The 21,420-nt window shown below is 47.4% G+C and overlaps 1 protein-coding gene across 1 annotated transcript in view; it reads right to left on the bottom strand.

Annotated features, from left to right (window-relative positions):
• Positions 1-13,738, bottom strand: part of TRIM71 (tripartite motif containing 71) — a 65,862-nt gene extending 52,124 nt beyond the window's left edge. Inside the window, exon 1 of the mRNA XM_025884703.2 lies at positions 12,884-13,738. Coding sequence (XP_025740488.1) covers positions 12,884-13,738 — 855 coding nt within the window. The remainder of the gene's footprint in view (positions 1-12,883) is intronic.
• Positions 13,739-21,420: the final 7,682 nt, after the last annotated feature.

Below are 21,420 nucleotides of genomic sequence, written 5' to 3'. Positions count from 1 at the left end.
CAAATAATTATTTTTTTAAAAATTTTACAGATAATCACAACATAGATACATTCATGTATTACTTATAGTTAAATCAGAATTAACTGGTCCAAACTGCCTCCTGACAATAGAATACAAGGTAGCCTTGAGGAAAATCTCAAATTTTCCATTCATTCAGCAACTACAAGCTGAGGATGGTAGAGGAAGGAATGAAAAGTCAAATAAATACAGTCACAGGTATACATATATTCAGAAAAATTACAACCCCAAATGACAAGTGCTGTGAGATTTAAAAAAAAAAAAAATCAATGTTGTTAAAATTATACAATTTTTTAAAGATTGTCTTTACTTGAGAGAGAGAGTGCGAGCAGAGGGGAAGGGGAGAGGCAGAGAAAGAATCCTCAAGCAGACTCCGCACTGAGCACAGAGCCAGATGCAGGGACGACACAGGGCTTGACCCCACAACCCTGAGAGCATGCCCTGAGCCAACTAAGTCACCGAGGCACCGCAAAGAACATAAATTTTTTTTTTAAGATTTTATTTTTTATTTATTTGACAAAGAGCAATAGAAAACAAGCAGGGGGTGCAGCAGAGGGAGAGGGAGAAGCAGACTCGGTGTCACTAAGCAGGGAGCCCGATGTGGGGCCCGATCCCAGGACTCCAGGATCGTGACCTGAGCTGAAGGCAGACACTTAACCAACTGGGCCACCCAGACGCCCCAGAACATAAATTTCTAAAAATATTGTTACCTCCCCTCCACCCCCCACCCTTGGTCAAGTGTTTGCCAATGTTCCATAGTTTTTATTATGCACTCATTCACACTTGGGTTCCTCTTTGTTCACTGTGGGTAAACCTGTCTGCCTCTGGCACTAAGAGCTGGTGAGGACCCTCACACAGGGACAACCCTTACAAGTGCTGCCTGCGAGTCAAGGAACTAAAATGAGAAGGGCCTGGCAGGCAGGACAGGGACTTCCAAGCTAGCTTTGTTGACTTTTGTCTTCTTATCTGCTGAACCCACGGAGAATGTTTTACCTTGAACATTCTGGGGTCCCCCCATGCAATACCCGTCTCCATCAAGTCACATGAGAAAACTGTTAAAAGCCAACAATGGGGACCCAAGAGCCTGAAACCCAATTTCTTCCCCTAAACCAGAGCCAGACATCCCCTTCCCCCTCATCTTCATAATCTGATCTTGCACATGGTTTCCTAATTTTATTCCATTTGTTGCTTTTCATAGCTTTTTGATTGGAGGAGGAGAACTGGTTTTGCACCCTGACAAACACACAAAAACCCCTGAAAATAAGTTCTATGGGGCTAGAACAAAATAGGCACTGATGAACTGGGCAGGCTGTCACTAAATTCAGATTTTGTGCTCAGTTTTGCAGTAGACCTTACACAATCAAAGGGAGGAAAAAATCAGATTATGAATGCTAAAAACACCAAATATGAACACCAATCTTGAGAGGGAATTTTGTTTTCATTTTTATTTTTTTTTAAAGATTTTATTTATTTATTTGAGAGAGAGAGAATGAGAGAAAGCACGAGAGGGAAGAGGGTCAGAGGGAGAAGCAGACTCCCTGTTGAGCAGGAAGCCCGATGTGGGACTCGATCCTGGGACTCCAGGATCATGACCCGAGCCGAAGGCAGTCGCTTAACCAACTGAGCCACCCAGGTGCCCAGGAATTTTGTTTTCAAACTTCAAACCTGAAGCGTAACTTTCAGTCTGACATGCCCAAATATTTATAGTGCCTTTCTTTGCATGTATTTCTATGTTACTAACATACAACATAATATATAATTAACAATATTAACACACAATTTAGTTAGCAAATAACAGTAAAGCAGAGATGCTGAAGATGAAGAAAGTAGTAACTTCGGTTCTTAACATATAAAGGCACATCTATTTATTGCGCTATGCACCTAAGAATGAATACAATTACAAAATTAAGATATTGTGGCAAGTCCTAAATGTTGTCTAGAATTAACCATTATCTCTTTTGCTAGTAGAGATTTTGCTACCCCTTCAAAATTGGTTTCCAGTTATCAAAAAGAATAAATCCTAACATACCCCTTTCTCCCCTACTAACCTTCAGTTGCATTAAAAGGGGAGATTCTTAAACCTTAGTTCATCCATACTATGTGGGGATTTAAAGATTTTATTTATTGGGCCGCCTGGATGGCTCAGTCGTTAAGCGTCTGCCTTCGGCTCAGGTCATGATCCCAGGATCTGGGGAGCCCACTTCTCCCTCTCCCACTCCCCCTTGCTTGTGTTCCTGCTCTTGCTAACTCTGTCAAATAAATAAATAAAATCTTAAAAAAAAAAAAAAGATTTTATTTATTTATTTGACAGCGAGAGAGGGAACACAAGCAGGGGGTGTGGGACAGGGAGAAGCAGGCTTCCCGCTGAGTAGGAGCCCGATGCAGGGCTCGACCCCAGGACCCTGTGATCATGGCCCAAGCCCAAGGAAGACGCTTAACTGACTGAGCCACCCAGGGGTCCCCTATGTGGGGATTCTTTCCAAGATTCCCTCCAATCTCCAGATACTGGAGTTGGCCCATAGCTGACTAGAGTTATGATTTTTATTTTTTATTTGCTCCAATGTGGCTTTAAAAAAATATCCAAGCACATTGGTAAAATAAATTTTCCCTTTAGAATATTCTTCTAAATCCCTGAAAGCTATGATAAAGCTAACAAAAAACAAAGGAAATAAAAGCCATGAGGAAATGGTGAAGGGGAGAGTGGGAGGTACGGGCTTCCAGTTATGGAATAAGTAAGTCATGGGGATAAAAAGTACAGCACAGGGGGGTGCCTGGGGGGCTCAGTCGTTAAGCGCCTGCCTTAGGCTCAGGTCATGATCCCAGGGTCCTGGGATCGAGCCCCATATCAGGCTCCCTGCTCCGCGGGAAGCCTGCTTCTCCCTCTCCCACTCCCCGCTGCTTGTGTTCCCTCTCTCACTGTGTCTGTCTCTGTCCAATAAATAAATAAATTTTTTTAAAAAGTACAGCATAGGGAATACAGTCAATGGTATTGTAATACTGTTGCATGATGACAGACGGTAGCTACGTTTTCGGTGAGCAAAACATAACATATAGTTGTCTAATCACTATGCTATATACCTGAAACTAATGTAACACGTGTGTCAACTGTACTTCAAATAAAAAGGGGGGTTCTGAATGATTATTAAAAATAAAGAGCAGGACTGGCAGGTAGCTAGCCAGTGATTCAACTGGCCCCGAATCAGTTCCTTCACTTTACACTTCCAAATTTCTTCACTTAACATTTATGTACAAGGGACACTCCAATTTTTTTTATCAGAAAATACTTCTTTTGATTCTCAAAGAAGTCAGCCCAGGCAGTCTAGCCAAGTGTCACATCTCTGTAGAGTGATGGGGAAACTGAGGCTCAAAGGCACACAAGGTCAACCACAAACCTGCTGGATCAGAAAGGACACTCCCGCACCGCACAAGACTGGACCACATGGACCACCAACACTCAGGGCAGCACTGCACATATTCCAGGCAGGAAATCTTCACAACTGCCAAAAACAGGAAACACAAGTGCCCCTCAGCCAGTGACTGTCTACAGTGTGGGACCCTGTACGGTGGAAAAGTACGCAGCAATAAGAAGGGAGGAACTTTGGACACCCGCAGCAATGTGGATGCACTGCATTATGCCAAGTGAAAAAAACCTGACTTGAAAGTCTTCAACTCTGCGTCATTTCATGTTCTGACATTCTGGAAGAGACAAAACCACAGGCCTGAAGAACAGATCAGTGTTGCCTGAGGCTGGATGAGGCATTTTGAAAGTGATGAAACCGTTCTGTATTTTGACTGTGGTAGTTTTCACACACTGTATAACCGCATCAAAATGGGCAGAACTGTGCACCAGAAAACATGAATTTTACAGTATGTCAATTATACCTCAGTAAACAAAAACAAATATGGAAAGACCAAAATAGGAAATCACCAGATTAGGAGAAAATGAGGCCTTCCTTCACCCTGAGGTTCTGCAGCACAAACTGCAGACAAAGCACACGGTTGGGGGGGGCGGGTTCTGGACATCTTCAAGGCTGAGGACAGGGAGGGGAAGCAGGGAAAGGGGGAGCTCCGCCCTGTAGTTTGTGCTGAGCCTCCCCCTCACTCAAGATTATAACCATCACGGTCTGGACAGTCTCGTTCACAGGAGGGAGATAGCCGGAGGCAGCCATCCACAGATGCCCCCACCATGTACCAGCAGCTACCCCACTTAGGGGTCAGAACCAAATCAAGGCCATTGGGGAAGGCAGGGAATCCCTCAATCCCAAACTGGCTGTGTAAATTCCACGAGGGAAAGGATTGGGGGCTATTCTGCTGTTTCCCCAGGGCCTCCTATTTTTACCAAATCACTTTTCATAGAAATTTTCTGCACTCATTTCATTTTTCCTTAAACTGTGTGATTATACCGACTATACCAAGCACAATGGACATAAACAGATTTGGGAACAAAAACAGCAGTCTCTCCTGGTTAGCACACAACCCAACTGGCGAGAGCTGGATGCCGACAGTGCAACCTGAGGGCAGGAGTCAGCAGAGAGCTTGGTGTAGAGAACATTCACTGCAATGACAGAAGAGCAAAGCTAACTTTTCTTTGGACACATTCTGGTTCTTGAGTCTGAGGTCCTCCCCATATTTTCATCAAGTTTCAAATGGAATCAAGTCAGGTGGAGCCTGCCATAAGCAAGCCCAACTGGGATGTCTTTCCAGCTATGCTGCTTGCAGAGTCACTGTCTGTCAGCCTCAAACCCAAAGTCCTGGTGTCCCCCGCTTTGTGAATTTTTTGGGGGGAAAGGGGGAGGCAGGGACTGAGCAAACCACATCTCTGTTTTGCCAGATGAGTCCCTGGTTACACTGACAGAGGGAGAAAAGATGTGCTCAATCTTTTGAGCTTCTGGGTAAGCAGCATCCACAGACTTCACCCCAGCGATACTGGAGTACACCAGTAGCAGCACCTCACGCAGTTTGCAGTTTTCTAACATTAGGTGAACCAGCTTCATCACCCCAACGCTTAGGAACCCTTCCATAGGAAACGACTATTAAAACTCTCTTCCATTTTTCTGCTCCACACTTGTCCCCATCTTCTTGTGGCTACATTTTTGGTACAAGCCTATAGATGATCCTAAGAGAAAGCTCTCCCTCTGACCTTGATCCCAAAAAGAGGCAGAAGGCCCAGACCCAAATTTGTGGATGTGGTCTCAACACATCCTAATGAGGACTGCCAGCTAGTCACAATTCTCATTTTAAAAACACCTGTGCTGAGGGGCACCTGGGTGGCTCAGTCGTTAAGCGTCTGCCTTCAGCTCAGGTCGTGATCCCAGGGTCCTGGGATCGAGCCCCGCATCGGGCTCCCTGCTCCGCGGGAAGCCTGCTTCTCCCTCTCCCACTCCCCCTGCTTGTGTTCCCTCTCTCGCTGTGTCTCGCTCTGTCAAATAAACAAATAAAATCTTTAGGAAAAAAAAACACAAGAACACCTGTGCTGAAGTAGTCCTCAGAACCATATTCAGCAGCAAAATCTAAGTGTGCAGATTTTTTTTTTTTTTTGAAGATTTTATTTTAAGGGCACCTGGCTTAGTTGGAGGAGCATGCAATTTCTTGATCTCGGGGTCATGAGTTTGAGCCCCACGTTGGATGTAGGAATTACTTAAAATAAAAATTAAAAAAAAATAAATTTAAAGTTAATCTCTACACCCAGTGTAGGGCTCAAACTCATGACCCTGAGATCAAGAAGTTAGCATGCTGGGGCGCCTGGGTGGCTCAGTCGTTGAGCGTCTGCCTTCGGCTCAGGTCATGATCCCAGGGTCCTGGGATCGAGCCCCGCATCGGGCTCCCTGCTCAGTGGGGAACCTGCTTCTCCCTCTGCTGCTCCCCCTGCTTGTGTTCCTCTCTTGCTGTGTCTCTCTCTGTCAAATAAATAAATAAAATCTTAAAAAAAAAGGTAGCATGCTCCTCTGAGCCAGGCAGGCGTCCCTAAGTGTACAGATTGTTTAATACAATAGCATTTTCATAATTATCCCGATTAGTCAAAGAGTATGAAAGAAGTTCCCCAAACACACTGACATTTCAAGAAAAACTCTTTTAACTGCAAATGGTGAAGGCTAAACTTTTCCTAAAGTAACAACCAAAGGATACAGTGGCTGACACATATTTAGGAAGGCACAGGAGCTTCTGTCTTATTCCCACCGGGTCCTCACCAGCTCAGGGTCCAGAGCTCACTCAGGGGCCCTCAAAATTCACAAGGTGTCAGAGCCACAGAGAATGCCCTCAGTCTTCACAACTGACCTTGACCCACTTCATTCTCTTTTGTGTACACTGCTCTGCTTCATTCAAATTCCATTAATGTTGACAGAATGTGCTATTCTGCAGAAGCCCGTCTGGATAAATCACAATCGAGAATTATCCCTTTTTCTTGACGAAGCCCAGTATCTGTAACTTCATTTGCTAATGTATTATTGAGAGCAATAACTTTATCACTAAAGATCACCACTTCCTTAGGGCATCTGTGTGGGGAAAAAAATGTTTGTTTTTTAACAAATTACAGCTGGCTGCCAATTTTTTGTGCCTTTTGGTCATTTAACTGGGATCATTTATACAGATTCATTTAAAAAAAGAACTCACTTGGTGGGATCTGATGCTCAGGTAAGGAACTGACTGAGATTGGTAGAAATGCCACATTAAGGAGGACAAAAAATAATGGCTTGAAGTCTTCAGATTAAATATGGATCTCCTAAAATCTCAGCTGGGTTTCAACGGGAAATGAAACCCAGGAATTGGGATCTTCCAGCATTTCACTGCACCCTACCTTTAGGGAAGCTGGAGATGGCATGTGAAGGAAAGAATTACACTGGAACAAGGTTTAAGTCAAATAATTTCAGATGTAAATAGCCAACATTCAACCCCCCATCCCTCCCCAATTTTTCTGGAGTCTTGTCAGTCAAAATAGTCAATCTGGTTTCAGTCAACTCAGTTTGTGGGTATAGACAAAACCTCAAAGGGAGAGGAATAATTTAGTACTGAACAAGCACGAGGTCACATCAACTGAAGAGGAAAGATGGATCAAGCTTCCTCTTGCAAGTCACAATGCTTGAAAGGTCAAGAGAAAGGGGAAAAGAGTGGGCTGCAATGGATGGCCATCTTGCTCCCTTTAGGCAACTGTAATTCTTTATCAATATCTTTCTCTTGCTCTCTTGCAAAATAACAGAGATGGCAAAAACAGCCTTACTGGGCCAAGCCTCTCTTTGTTAGTGTTTGGGGGGAGGGAACACTACTTTGAAACCGCCTGCATGGTAGGATACTTCTCAACCTTTTGCTTAAGTGTCACAAAGAATGACACCAAAATGGTCCTTTATTCACTAAGAATGAATGCATCTAAAATAAACCCTACCCTGTGCGAGGAACTGAGATGGAGAAATGGCAAGACTAAGCAAACCAAGTGACTTTTAAGTTAGCACCAAGAGAAAATAAGATTGGGGAGGGGAAGGCTAAATTTTAGAGATATAGAATTATTTGTTAAGTTAAAGCTTCTCTTTAATCAGGAAAATTTATAAACCCTTTTTTCTTCTGGTAAACTATATCAACCAACAAAAGCATTAACTGTTTTACCTCATTTATAGCTTCCCCCCAAAGCTAACTCCCTTTCCATATATGTAACAATGTTTGTAAAATAACATAAAAAGCTAGACAAACTATGCTCACAATTTTATGTGAGAAAAAAGTTGTTTCCATTTCAAGTAATGCTTTAGGAAACCATACGTTTTAATGTTGGTTTTCATGTCCTGCAATCTGAAAGGACTCTAAAAATAGCATTTATAAGTAACTAAAATGGGAGGGAAAATTGGGGTGTACAAAGGAAATTTTATTCTTATCTTCAAACACTTTCCGGATTTCTTTATTCCATGTCCTAGTATTTAACTTGAAAACATCTGAATCATAAAGAATGTATAGTAGTATCAACTGAAGAACTGCAGTCTGGGAGAAAGTGCCTGTTTTCTTCCTAAAATATCTTCACTGTTTCCAAAAAAATGTATTTCTGAGCACTGGAAATAAAAATTTTACAGACCAAAACAAAAGCAAGTCTATGCAATCCTAAAACCAGTGTAGTTTACTTTTTAGGAAGCAAAAGCAGTCACAAAAGGTTCCCCAGACTATTGATACCACACCACCTCAAATATTACTAGCACCCTTTAGATGAGCTTATGCCTGTGAGGTAACCTCATGAGCACAGGCTTGCCAAACTAGCTATGACCCACTTCTCGGGATCCATGTTGATAAAACCCATCCCTATGCACTTTAATGGAAGGCTGGGCACATTCCTCAGCTCAAACTTAAAAAGCCCACAGATTATATTCAAGGCTAAGGAATTAAGGTATCAATAATGAACATTTTTCTCCCATAGATCTTCACCAAGCATTTTTTTTTTTAAGGTTTTATTCATTTATTAGAGAAAGAGAAACAGCATGAGAGGGGAGGGGGTCAGAGGAAGAAGCAGGCTCCCCCATGGAGCCGGGAGCCTGATGTGGGACTCGATCCCAGGACTCCAGAATCATGACCTGAGCCAAAGGCAGTCGCTTAACCAACTGAGCCACCCAGGCGCCCTTCACCAAGCATTTTTTAATTCAAGAGACATAGGTATCTACCTGCTGAAATGGATTCAAAGCATCAAGCTCCAATTATTTCCAAGGTATGTATGGAAAGTTTGGTTTTCTGGCAAACAGAGATGTATGTGTTAAGCAGACATATATCCACCAAATCATGTATGAGCAGGTCGAAAGATGGGGTGCAGAAATACTAGAACGCACATTTCTATTCATTTTTTTCCTCTTGTCCTTACAAAATGTCTTTTGGTATACATTTTGTAATTTACATAGCACATACATAGTTTTAAAACATGCTTACACTGGGGATGCATGCCTGAAAAAACTTAAGACTCTAGGAATGTAGAATATATTGGTTACCAGTACTGGTGATGTCCCCATTCACCATGACTTATTCAAAATAAGATACAAGACAAGAATTCACCCACAAGCATTATTGTAAGGCAGCAAACAGCCTTCCTCAAAGTAGTTTTGAGTGGTTTCCTGGGGAAAGACAGTCCCCAAGCCTAGGATGGATGGGTCAATATTCAGGATATTGGGTTGTAATTCTAGAACTTACATTTCTAGGAAGCTTTTTTTTTCCCTTTCCTTTTCTTTCTTTTTTTAAGCCCAAAGCGGGGACTAAATATATATTGTATCAGCACCTGTACCCCATTTTCCATCCTGGAGAGTCAGGAAAATCTGCTCCCGCCGGCCCTAACTGGGAACAATATCGCCATCGTCAGTGGGCTGAACTACAATGTTTCCCTCGGCTCAAGATGGCAACTATGTCACCCACATCGCTAGTGACAGGGACTTTCCTGGGGACAGAACACGCTCAGACCCCACTTTACTTCCTGCCATTTACAGAATGCTGATGCCCAGCCCTTCGACAGGCAACACACACACCCTGGCCGCCCCCACGCCGAGATTTGTGTTTCCAGGGTCGCCGCCAAGGCAGCAAAGGGCTCACATCCTATACATCAATAATACAATAAATAAGGGCACTCCTCAAGCAGCCGGAGCAGCACGCTCAAGACGCACTTAACTCTTCGCCCAAAATGCGTGCACCCCCTTTTCTCGAGGACGCTTTCTCGGGTGCCCGCGGGGAGAAGAGCGGCCCCCGTCCCCCCGCGTCCCCACAACGGAGGCGGCCCGAGGCTGGCCCTGTCGCGGCGGAGGCCCACAGCGGCGCCGCCTCCTCCGCCTCCCGGGCCCCCGCCTGTGTTGACCGCCGCGCGGCCAGCGGCCCCGGACCCGCGGGCCCGCACTTCCCGGCCTGCCTGCCCCTCCGGCCTGGCGCCAGCAGGCCTTTAAACTGACCACTGAGGCACAAAACTAGCGAAAAATACAATCTAGGTTTTTTAAATGAGCCATAATTCCTTTATCATTTTGTAGGAAAACCCAATTCCCTTGAGGTTTTGCAACTGCATTTTTAAAACCAAGTTCTCAAAACACCACCTTGTCAATCCTGAGGAGCCATTTCCAGGGGGATTCTTAAGGAAAGCGGTGGGGAAAGAGACCCTACCAGCTGCCTCAGCATCCCGGGGTGTCCAACTGTTGGAGACACCCTCCCCAAAATTAAAAGGGGGGGAAACCCAGGGTCCCAGCCTCCTTCCCAAGGTCAGGTGGCATCACTGTAAGGCAGGGGAACCCTTAATTATTTAATGGAGCCTGCTGACACAGAAGGCAACTCAGTAAAGAACATTATGAAAATCGAGGTAGATTACAAATACAGAAAAATACATGGGTTTAGAGATTCCATCCATCACATCAAATAGAAGACAGTCACCTTCCAAAGTGCTTTCATGCCCCTTTCCCAGTCAGAGGAATGGTTTTTTAAAAGAACAGTATTCCCAAACAATTACCGATCATTTTCTTAGAAGGGAAGAAAATTTGTGAGTGGGACCCCTATTTGAACCTGGTGCTTTCTCTAACACTTGGGTCCTTTATTTCCAGCATTGGTTTGTCACCTTTAAACTCAAAATTTCTAACATTCTAAATGCAGAGGTGATTAAAGGTATAAAAATTAATTTCCAAGTTTTCTTCTTTAAGTGAGTAACTGAGGGGAAGGAGAATTCTGCTCAAAACAGAAAATTTCAGGGGCGCCTGGGTGGCTCAGTCGTTAAAGTTCTGCCTTGGGCTCAGGTCATGATTCCAGAGTCCTGGGATCAAGCCCCGCATCGGGCTCCCTGCTCTGCGGGAAGCCTTCTCCCTCTCCCGCCTCCTCTACTTGTGTTCCCTCTCTTGCTGTCTATCTAAATAAATAAAATGTTAAAAAAATTCTAAAGAATATTTAGTATAACAATGTGATCTCTCAATGTCTTTGCCAAAATTCAACCTAGTATTGCACAACTTACAAAGTGAATTTTCAGGGCATCCAGGAACCTCCAGGGCAAGGGGCGCTTCACTTCTCACTTTACACTCTCCCACACCATTTGAACAGTTTTATAATTTTAAAAGTGTATAAATGTTTTACAAGTATAAGCCTTTTACAAGTCTGGCAACACTGAGCATCTTCTGTTTTAGCCCAAATAAAACGAATGTGGATCTTTAACTGGGAATATAAATAAAACCTGACATTTAAACTCAACTGCTGGGAGAGAGAATTCAATCAACGGCCCCTCCCAGGAGGGAAATTGTGGCGGATTCAAGACGCTCTTTCCCTCCCTTCACTGCCTCCCCCTCCCCCCCATTTGACCCTAATCTTCAAGTGATTTGACTCCATCTTTTCATTCCTGGGCTTCAAGATCCGTATTTAGCTCAATCATTCATTTTTCTACAAGTGATGAAAAGAACATAGTACAAACATTCACCCAACGAATGTGGAAACTTTTAAGATGAGTCTACTCAATGCCTAAAAACGAAGGAAAAGAATGCCCCCTAGCTTAATACCTAGAAGGAAACTTAAAATGCGGCGCCCACAACAAGTAGATTAGAATTTCAACTTTTTTCCAATAGGAGACGCCGGCTTAAAGCCATCAGGCAATAGCTCCGCCCTCCTCCCCAAATACCAGGTTAGGAGGGGAAAAGGCTGCGATGTGCAAGCCTCTGCCTTGCTCGGTACCAGCACGCTGGCTCCAACTCGGCAGACAGCAACTCCCGCTAGGATTTTTTAAAACCTCTGCCATCTGCTCTCTCTCCAAGGCAAGACCATAGCGACTACACAGCACATCTCACGGGTCTACAGGTAAATGGTTTAAATTAACGACCCTCCCCAACAGAGCCCGCTCCTCAAAATTTTTGGTCCCTTACTGCAGTGGGCTCAGGTAAGTGGAAGGTCTCACACGGTGTAAAGAATGAGAAAGAAAGGTTTATTCGCCAAAACAGCGAACTCAAATCCGAAGGCTGCAGTGCAGCCCTCGGACCCTGCGCCCACCGGGTTCAAGCCTCTGCAAATGGGTCTGGCTTTTCTCCACGGAAGTCGAGCCCCAGTCTGAGCGGGGTGGAGACACCTCCCCAACCAGGGAAACCAGTTCCTGCAGGGATCGAAGTCGCGGCAGGCGGGAGCGGCCCAAGGGGCTCCCAGCTCGGGGAGGTCAATGGGCAAGGTCCCCCTATTCCGCCTCACACAAGCGCGCACGTGGAAACCAGGGCGACACAGACACACGCACTCCACAACCACAGCCATCTCCATCCTGGCTCATACCTTACCTAAAAGCCCACAATCTACAAGTTGGACAAACAAAAAGGAGAAAATATGGTAAAGGAGAGCACCCAATACTCCGGAAGGCCTGGGGTGTGCCAGAATAGGGAGACCACGTCTAAACAGATACAGACACTCTTCCATCCCTCATCTTAACAGCTTGCGCGCTTTGTCAAGCAGAAATGAGGACATCAAAATCCATAAAGAGGGGGTGTTCTCAAACCTTGAGAACCATCAAGGTAGGGGCGGGGAACCCTCGCACACGGAGACCAGCTCTACGCACACGCACACCGTAGCTTCTCTCAGCTCACGCTGGTTGAAGACAACGTTGCCACAATTTGCCACACAGAAAATTAGATACGGAAAAGGGGGGGCTCCACGTCTTGGAACTCTCCCGCGGTCCCTCCCTCGCAGCAAGAATACCAAAGCCTGACTTCTACACACACACTTCCCAAGCAATGACCTACTTGGTGGCAACGACCGCCACGTAGTCAAAGGAAAAACAAGCAATCCATAGAACACCCCCCCGCTCCCGCCCCCCGCTTTGGGACCGGTCCGGAGGTCCTTGGCGAGCAAGCACGCGTGTCCTCGGTGGACACAAGCCCCCGCCCCGCCCCGGCGCAGCCCCCTAAGAGGCCGCCCGCGCACTCACCTCATCGTCGTGGTGCTGGCAGAAGCCGAGGCGCTCGGGAAACACCGACAGGATGGAGAAGGGCGCGCCGGGGAAGGGCGGCCCGAGCCCGAGCTGCTGCGCGGCGGCCGCGGCGGCGGGACCTGGCGGGCCGCGCTCGATGTAGTGGTCCTTAGTGAGGCGCACGCGCTGGTGCGCGCGGACGCAGTTGTCGCACAGGTGCTCCTGGCAGTCCAGGCAGCGCGACGAGGCCGCGTTGCCCTCGTCACAGGAGCTGCAGCCGTGAGGCCGGCGCAACAGCAGCGCGGACGGAGAGGCCGCCGGGCCGCCGGGCGCAGAGCGGGAAGGCGCGGGCGGCGGCGGCGCCGGCGGGAGTGGCGGCGGGGCCGAGGCGGAGGCGCGCGGGTGCGCGTGGTGCGCGTGGTGGCGGTGGTTGCTGTGGCCGCCCGCCCCCGCCGGGGCTCCGGCACGCCCGTTCTTGGGCGGCGGCTCGTCGGCCGTGGCCACCACGGCGTCGAGCAGGTTGCTGAGCAGGAAGGCGGACGAGGGAAGCGCATCCATGCCCGCCGCCTCGGCCAGCACTACTTTCTGGTCGCACACTGGGCAGCGCAGCTTGAGGGGCTCTCCCGGCGCGCTGCCGCCAGCCGCCGGCAGCCGGTGCGCCTCGAGGCACGGGCGGCAGAAGGCGTGCAGGCAGGGCAGGACGTGGAGGCGGCGCGCCGCGGCCCCCGGACCCCCGCCGCCGCCCCCCGACGACGTGGACGTCTGCGAGGACGACGACGACGCAGACGAGTTGGAGGAGAGCGGCGCCGGCGAGCCGCACATCTCCTTGCACAGCAGGCAGATCTGGAAGTCGGTCTCGGGGAACGAAGCCATTTGCAAGCCGACTCGGAGGAGGGAGGAGACCAGAGAGGAAGAGGAGGAGGATAGGAGAAAACGGCCGAGGTGGGTGGGAGGGAGCCGCCGACTCACTCAGAAAAATGCATCGATCGGGCCTGCGATCCAGGAGTCGGCTCCAGAGCCGCCCGGCCCGCGCGCTGCCAGCCCCGACGCTGCGGGCATCAAATGCCACTATCCCGAGGCGACACAGATTTCCCCCGGAGGACGCGGAGGCTGCGTGCCTTTCGAAGCCGGAGCGCCGGAACAAGTCCCGACACGCGAGGGGCGAGCGGGGGCGGGGAGGTCAGAGGACTCCCCTGGAGCAGCGGGAGCGTAGTTCTCCCTAGCCGAGGTAAGTCCCCCAAAGTAGAGTCTGCTGTGTAATCCCAGTCCCGGCGGGTGAAGCAGAATTTGGTTCCGCGAGTATTTGGTGCGTTGCTCTTCTTTCAACAGATTTAGTTAGTCTCTTCTTGGGAGAGGAAAGGTCCCCAAACTAGTAAAGGCGGGAGCGGCGCGACGCCAAGCCCGTGTCCCCCCGCGCGACGCCGGCTGCCCCGCCGCATGACGCGGCGGCCAGGGGCTCCTGGGTGGCCCGGCGTGCAGCGCTCGGGGCTCGCGCACGGCCGGACGCGGCCTCTCCTGCAGGGCGGTCGGCCCCGCCGCAGCTGCAGCTAGTGGGGGCCCGGCCGCGGCCGCACGCGTGTAGTACGCACGCGCGTCCCACGCGCCTCGATTCTCCCGCGCGCCGCCTAGCCCAGCCGCGGCTGCCGGCGCTTAACACGCACGCGCGCCCCACGCGGTCCCGGGCCCTCGTGCCCCCGCCTCGCCCGGCCTTGGCGCCTCCCGCCCGCTCTCCTTCCCCTCCGGTTTAGCCGCGTTGCAGCGCGGGGCCGCAGGTCCCCGCGGGCCGTCCTGAATTATTCATCGGCAGGAAGATATTAGATGTACCCGCTGCCCGCTCCGCGCGAGCCGTCGTGCAATGCTATCCGAGCTCCGCGCGCGCGCCGCGCCCCTCCTCCTCCTCACGTCCGTCCTCTCTGAAACCTTGGCGGCGAAGGGGGATCACATTTCCTTTGTCATCGGGCCATTTCGCCCTCGCCTTGGTCCCCCCTCCGATCCCGAGCTGCGGGGACGGAGCCTCCTCCGAGGCGCGCTAGAATCAGTGGAACCGGCAACGGCCCAGCTCGGTGAGCTCGGGAGCCGCGTGGCCAACGCTGCTGGCCCGCGTCATCTTCTTCCTGAAACGAGTCACCGAGCAAGACTCGGGTGGCCCCGGCCGCGCTGCGCCTACCGGCCTTTGCTCGCGCCGTGCGCTCTGGCCTCCTGGGGCTTTGCACAACTCCCCCAATTCGCGCTGAGTGCGTGCACGCGCGCGCGTGCCCCCTCTTTCTCTGCTTTGCCGCCTCTTCCTCCTTCTTCTCTCTTCTCAGTACGGGTTATTGGGACTGATCGGAATTCGGAATCCTTTTAATCTCCAAAGAAGCAAACTCACTTCCGCCCGAGTGCTGGGAGGGGGCTGGGGGAGGGGACACAGGGGAGGGGGTTCCAGGCAAACAGGAAACATTAGCCCTCTCGGCACGGCTCGCTTTTGTGTGCTCCCTCCCTCCTCCCTCCAACCTCCTCCCTTCTCCAGGCCGCTAGGGAGATGAACGCCCCCAGGCTGCGGTGTGACGACCTTTGAAACCTTCCGAGCGAGGAGCGGAGAGTGACTCTTCCGTTTATTTAAAAAAGAAAAGATTGCATTTTGAATCCTGGTTCAACAGAGGCTGATATCCACTGCCACTGATGTCTGGGTTTCCCCCCACTTTTTTCCCCCCTTTTTACGTTTTCTTAAGGATTCTGCATATCAACCACAAAACACACATTCGTGTGCAATTGGATGCGTGGAATTTAACGAATCTGAATTCTGATCTGCGGAGGAGCCAGTTTCCTTTTGAGTTATAATAGGGGTGAGGGGCAGAGGGCAGCTGTTCCGGGGAGGCTACCCGGTTGACGGGCCCCGCGGCCATCTGGGTGGTGTCTGAGGCTGCCTGGGCAGTCCTGGGAGAGGGACTTGCTTGGCCCTGGAAAGAGACTGACTTAGAGGAGCAGAGAGGGCCACATACCAGGCCAACTGGTGGAACAATGGTCCCCATCTAACACTGTCAAGCTGTTAGTGACATCTTGGGTTTTACTTGTACAGGCAACTACTTGGATGAATCCCAAAAAACATCATGATAGGAAAAATCCAAACACCAAAGAGTTCATCCTGTGTGACTCCATTTACGGGAAATTCTAGAACAAGCCAAAACTAAGCTGTGGAGATATATGAAAAGTATCCTTGGGAGTAAGGGGCTTGGACTGGGAAGGGGGATGAGGAAACTCTCCGGTTTATAGATATAGAAGTATATCATTGGTGTATACATTTGTCAAAACTTGTAAATCTGCCATTTAAGATCTGTGCAAAATTTGTGTGTAAATTGTACTTCAATAAAAAGAAAAAAAAACTTGGTGTCCAGCATAAATAACTAAAAAGATAACAAGAAGAAAAAAAAAAAAAACAACAACTATATAAACATCCCCAGCTCCTCCTCTGAATTTGTGCATCAGGATTCAGGGAGTTTACCAGGGAAAGATCAACCTGGAAAGCTCTCATATCAACCCAGCTGGACAAATGTGTCAAAGTACTCAGTCTGCAGAAACCCCCTCCCTAAAGGGACAAATCCATCCTGAAGCCCAAGTATTTCCCTGGGATGGAAAGAGTTTCCAGGTGGAGGAAGAGCCTGGCAGCCGCATCACGAAGGCCCAGGTCCTCGCTGCTCTTAAAAGTGCTCCCCTCAGCTCCTGGCGCGAATCTAAGTTCAGGGAGCATTCACTGAACTGCGTGAAGAGTGCAAAAACTATCACATAAAACCAAAACATGATCATTGTATCTCAACAAAACTGGAGAAACACAAAACAAGCTCCTTCTCTGCCATTGAAGGAGAAGGAAACATCTGATTCTTTAAAGTTTAGGGAGGAGCTTCTCTTGCTACCATCTACTGCCAATATGAGTTTCTTCCATAATTTGAGAGCTGTGTGTAAACATGTACATGCTCCCACATGAATCTACACACTCCTATAGAATTTTCTACCATGCTGGCCTTGCTCCAGAGGTGTTGTATTTCTAGGGTTTGTTTCTTTTCCTTTCTTTGGTTGTTTTTAATTTTTTTTTTTTTAAACAAGAACAAGAGGAAAACAGATGGGGGAAGAGAATTGCCAGAAGGAAGATGGCCCCAGAGGGTCAGAAAAGGGATAGGCCAGCCCTGCTGACTCTGTTGGTTGGCCCCACCCCCCAGCATCTAAAAAGGTTTAAAAAAAAAAAAAAAGCCAAGGGCGAAAAAAGCTCTACATAGTAGTCTTCCCTGTCCTAAGACTAAGATAGTTTGCAAGTGGATGACCAAGATGAAAAGCCAGCTGAGACATCTTGGAGAAGCAGGAAGGTATCACTCCAGGAACAGGAGTCAAACTTGACAGCGGTTGGTGGGTTAGTTTCCTGGGGACAATTGCTCAGAATAAATAAAAAAGAAAGAAGAAAGAGAAGGGAGAAAAAAGGTTTTGATTTCTCATCATGAAGTAGCTTCCCTTTCTTTCCTTTCTTGAATTGACAGGACATTGCCAGGAAACAGGGCTGCAGTGTAAATTTTTAAAGTAGCACATTCCTAGTTTCTATTAAGACCATTTACCTAGGCAGGAAAGAGGGTGATCTTTAAAACAACTAATTAACCCCACTTGTATAGAAATATAGTTGGGTTTTCTTTAAATATGGTATAGTGATACAGAACAATTTAGGATTAGACTTCCTAAAGCTAGAGCTTATCCATGGGAGGAATAAGAGCCATGTATCCAGATGAAAGGCCCAAGACAGTCCCCTGCTATAAACTAGTATTAAATTTTTCATTGCCATCCTAGCTAATAAACACCCTCTGTTAGCAAGGGAGGAGCAAGCAGCCTTCAGTTTTCCCTCCATAGGTAACATTAGAAAGGGAGTATGAATACATTCCTAAATCCTGAAAATATATCATGTTTTTTAATAGCAACTTTTTAAAAGAAACCAGCCCGAAAATTATGTAGAGAGTAAATTTGCATTTTTTTCTTAAATTCATCTGTACTCATATTTTGTTTTCAAAGATGACACTAGACTTTGCTGCTTTCTCAGACCTGGGGGTGAGGTGAGGGGGTGGGGTGGCTAAACCACATTTCCATCATCTGCTTTTTTCATCTGCTCCTTTAATTAAATATGTGATGCATCCTCTTGTTCTGATGTCAAAATTGCACCTTTCACCAGCATCCTGAGGGTGCATTTACATAATTTTTAAGTACATAAATCACCAGAGTATTCTTTTTAGACATTAAACAAATATTACATCACAATTACTATTTTGAGCCATGGGGTGGGGGGGTACCAGCTTAACAGACACTGTTGAATCATTGCCTGCATCCTGCCAGTGGGGTGGGGGATGGAGTTCTACGCACCTGGCCAACTCTTGACTCTACCCTGACTCTGGCCTTGAAATCATTTGACAGAAGTGTGTCAGCTGCTTCCAACAACCCTGAGTTCAGAATAGCAGCAAATCAGATGATATAATGTAAGGTCTAGTCCCCTAGAAATTTATAGATTACAGTAGAGATACTTGAAATGTACATACGAAAGGTAAAAAATCAGTATGCAGCTTTGGTAGTTAAAAGTAGTGCAGAGCTCGGTTAGGCTTCTATCCCAGCTCCTCCACTCTTTACTGTGTGACCTTGAGCAAGTTCCTTAAATCCCTGCACCTCAGGTTTCTCATGCTTGTAACTGGTGCAAACACCTAGTTCATCAGGGATCAATGAGCTACTAAGTGTACTGTGCTTAGTATAGCACCAATCACATGTAAATGCTCAAGCACACATTTAAATATTAGCTTTGTATCATCCTTATTCCGCAGAGTGCCTACCACTTAAATCTATCATTGCCTCATCACTGCCTTCCACCTGCCCTCCGCATCTCATACAACCAATCGTGTTCTTCCCTCCCTAACAGAGTTGCCATCTCTCCTCCCATCACTCTCTGCTCATCTCTGCTCCAGGCCCCACTGCACCTGCCTGTGGCCCACCATGTTGATGCTAAGCTTCCAGCCTAGATTTTCTAAAACGAAATGTGTGTCTTTCATAAGGGGGCAAAAAACAAAAGTTGTTTTTAAGATGAACATAGCCAAAAATCAAAATATGTCTAAATCAGTACATACTGTTAAGCCTGAGCAGCTTCTTATTCCAGATGCTCTCTGATTTTGTAGCTGAAAAATCTCTATGCCATTTAAATTTCCCTTTTTCAGCCTCACCCTCACCCTCACTCATTCCACCTGCTCCAGATTTCAAGGGCTCCCCCTTACCGAAAAGTTAACTCAAACTGCTTAACCTGACAACCAAGGATTTCTCTGCTCTGTCTCAAACCTCCCTTTCTGTCACTCTTTGCTTCAACACAAGCCCCACCCACCACCTATCTATGTACACTCAAATTCAACTGTTTCAGACCCATTGTCTTTTTTTTTTTAAGGTTGTATTTATTTTGTCAGAGAGAGGGGGAGAGAGAGAGAGCGCACAAGCAGGGGAAGCTGCAGGCAGAGGGAGAAGCAGGCTCCCCACTGAGTGAGGAGCCCAATGCAGGGCTCCATCCCAGGACTCCGGGATCATGACCTGAGCCCAAGGCAGACGCTTAACGACTGATGGGCCCAGTCTTTAAAAGAACTGGCAGCTTCCACCTTTATCTCTTGTAGCCTGAGCCACCATGTAAGAAGTCTGACTCCCTCCTGGAGAGTCCCATGGAGAAGGAAAGGGGCCCAGAGCCTAGCCTCCCACCCACTCCTGCCACTGTGCCAGGAAAGTCAGTGAAGCCATCTTGGATCTTCCAGACCATGCCAACCTGAATGCCACCAAATTGATGCCACAGAGCATCACTCAGCTGAGCCACTTTGAATTCCTGATCCACAAAGTTGGGAAATAAAATTAAATGGTGGTTGTTTTAAGCCACTAAATTTTGGGGTCATTTGTTACACAGCAAGAGATAATTAGGACACTTACACTCCAGCCTATTCCATATTCTCTGATTAATGTCCCTAAGACTCTTCTTTCTTTTATAACAGCTTTATTGAGGTATAATTGATATACAATGAATAAACTATTCGCATTTTTTTAAAGATTTTATTTATTTATTTGACAGAGAGAGACATAGCGAGAGAGGGAACACAGGGGGAGTGGGAGAAGGAGAAGCAGGCTTCCCGCTAAGCAGGGAGCCCGATGTGGGGCTCGATCCCAGGACCCTGGGATCATGACCTGAGCTGAAGGCAGACACTTAACCATCTGAGCCACCCAGGCGCCCCTATTCACGTTTTTTTTTTAAAGAATTTATTTGTCAGAGAGAGAGAGCACAAGCAGGGGGAACTGTAGGCAGAGGGAGAAGCAGACTCCCCGCTGAGCAGGGAGCCCGATGTGGGACTCGATCCCCGGACCCCAGGACCATGACCTGAACTGAAGGCAGACACTTAACTGACTGAGCCACCCAGGCATCCCAAACTATTCACACTTAAATTATACAATTTGACAAGTTTTGACTCATGGATATTTCTGTAAACCCATCATCACACCATAAGGATGAGTATATCTCACCCTCAAAAGTTTTCTTGAGCCCCTTAATAATCCCTCCATTGAACATCTCCCCAGCAACCACTGCTCAGCCTTCTGTCACTAAAGGTCAATTTCCATTTTCTGGAGTTTTATATAAGTGGAACCACACAATATATATTCTGTACAATTTGTACTTTTGGGGGGGTGGGAATCTGGCTTCTTTCATTCAGCATGACTTCGAGATTAACCTGAGTTGTTATGTGAATCAGTAATTCATTTCTTTTTATTGATGAGCAGTATTCCATTGTGTGGATGTACTACAATTTGCTAATTTATTCATCTGCTGATGGTCATTGGGTTGTTTTCAAGTTTTGGCTATTAAAAATAGGGTGCTATGACCATTCATATCCAAGTCTTTGTTTGGAGGAGTTTATCTTCTCTCTTGGAAAATACCTATGAGTGGAATGGCTGGGTCAAAGGATAGGTGTATGTTAACTTTTCAAGGAACTATAAAATGGTTTTAAATATTGCTTATACCAATTTACATTTCTAAAAGGGAGGTTCAGTTGTTTTGTTTTTTTTTAAACATGGTTTGCATCCTTTTTATTTTTTTATTTTTTATTTTTTTTATTTTTTTTTTTTAAAGATTTTATTTATTTATATGAGAGATAGAGAGCACGAGAGGGAAGAGGGTCAGAGGGAGAAGCAGACTCCCGCTGAGCAGGGAGCCTGATGTGGGACTCGATCCTGGGACTCCAGGATCATGACCTGAGCCGAAGGCAGTCGCTTAACCAACTGAGCCACCCAGGTGCCCCTATTTTTTTTTTTATTTTTTAAAGATTTTATTTATTTGACAGAGAGAGACACAGCGAGAGAGGGAACACAAGCAGGGGGAGTGGGAGAGGGAGAAGCAGGCGTCCCGCTGAGCAGGGAGCCAGATGCGGGGCTCGATCCCAGGACCCTGGGATCATGACCTGAGCCAAAGGCAGACGCTTAACGACTGAGCCACCTAGGCGCCCCAGGGAGGTTCGGTTTTGTCCACATCCTCACCAAAGCTTTGT

The sequence above is a fragment of the Callorhinus ursinus genome, unplaced genomic scaffold (genome assembly GCF_003265705.2).
Source record: "Callorhinus ursinus isolate GAN/ISIS: 27379988/994484 unplaced genomic scaffold, GSC_fseal_2.0 scaffold1, whole genome shotgun sequence".
NCBI classification, from domain to species: domain Eukaryota; kingdom Metazoa; phylum Chordata; class Mammalia; order Carnivora; family Otariidae; genus Callorhinus; species Callorhinus ursinus.
This window is presented reverse-complemented; position numbering and strand designations above follow the sequence as displayed.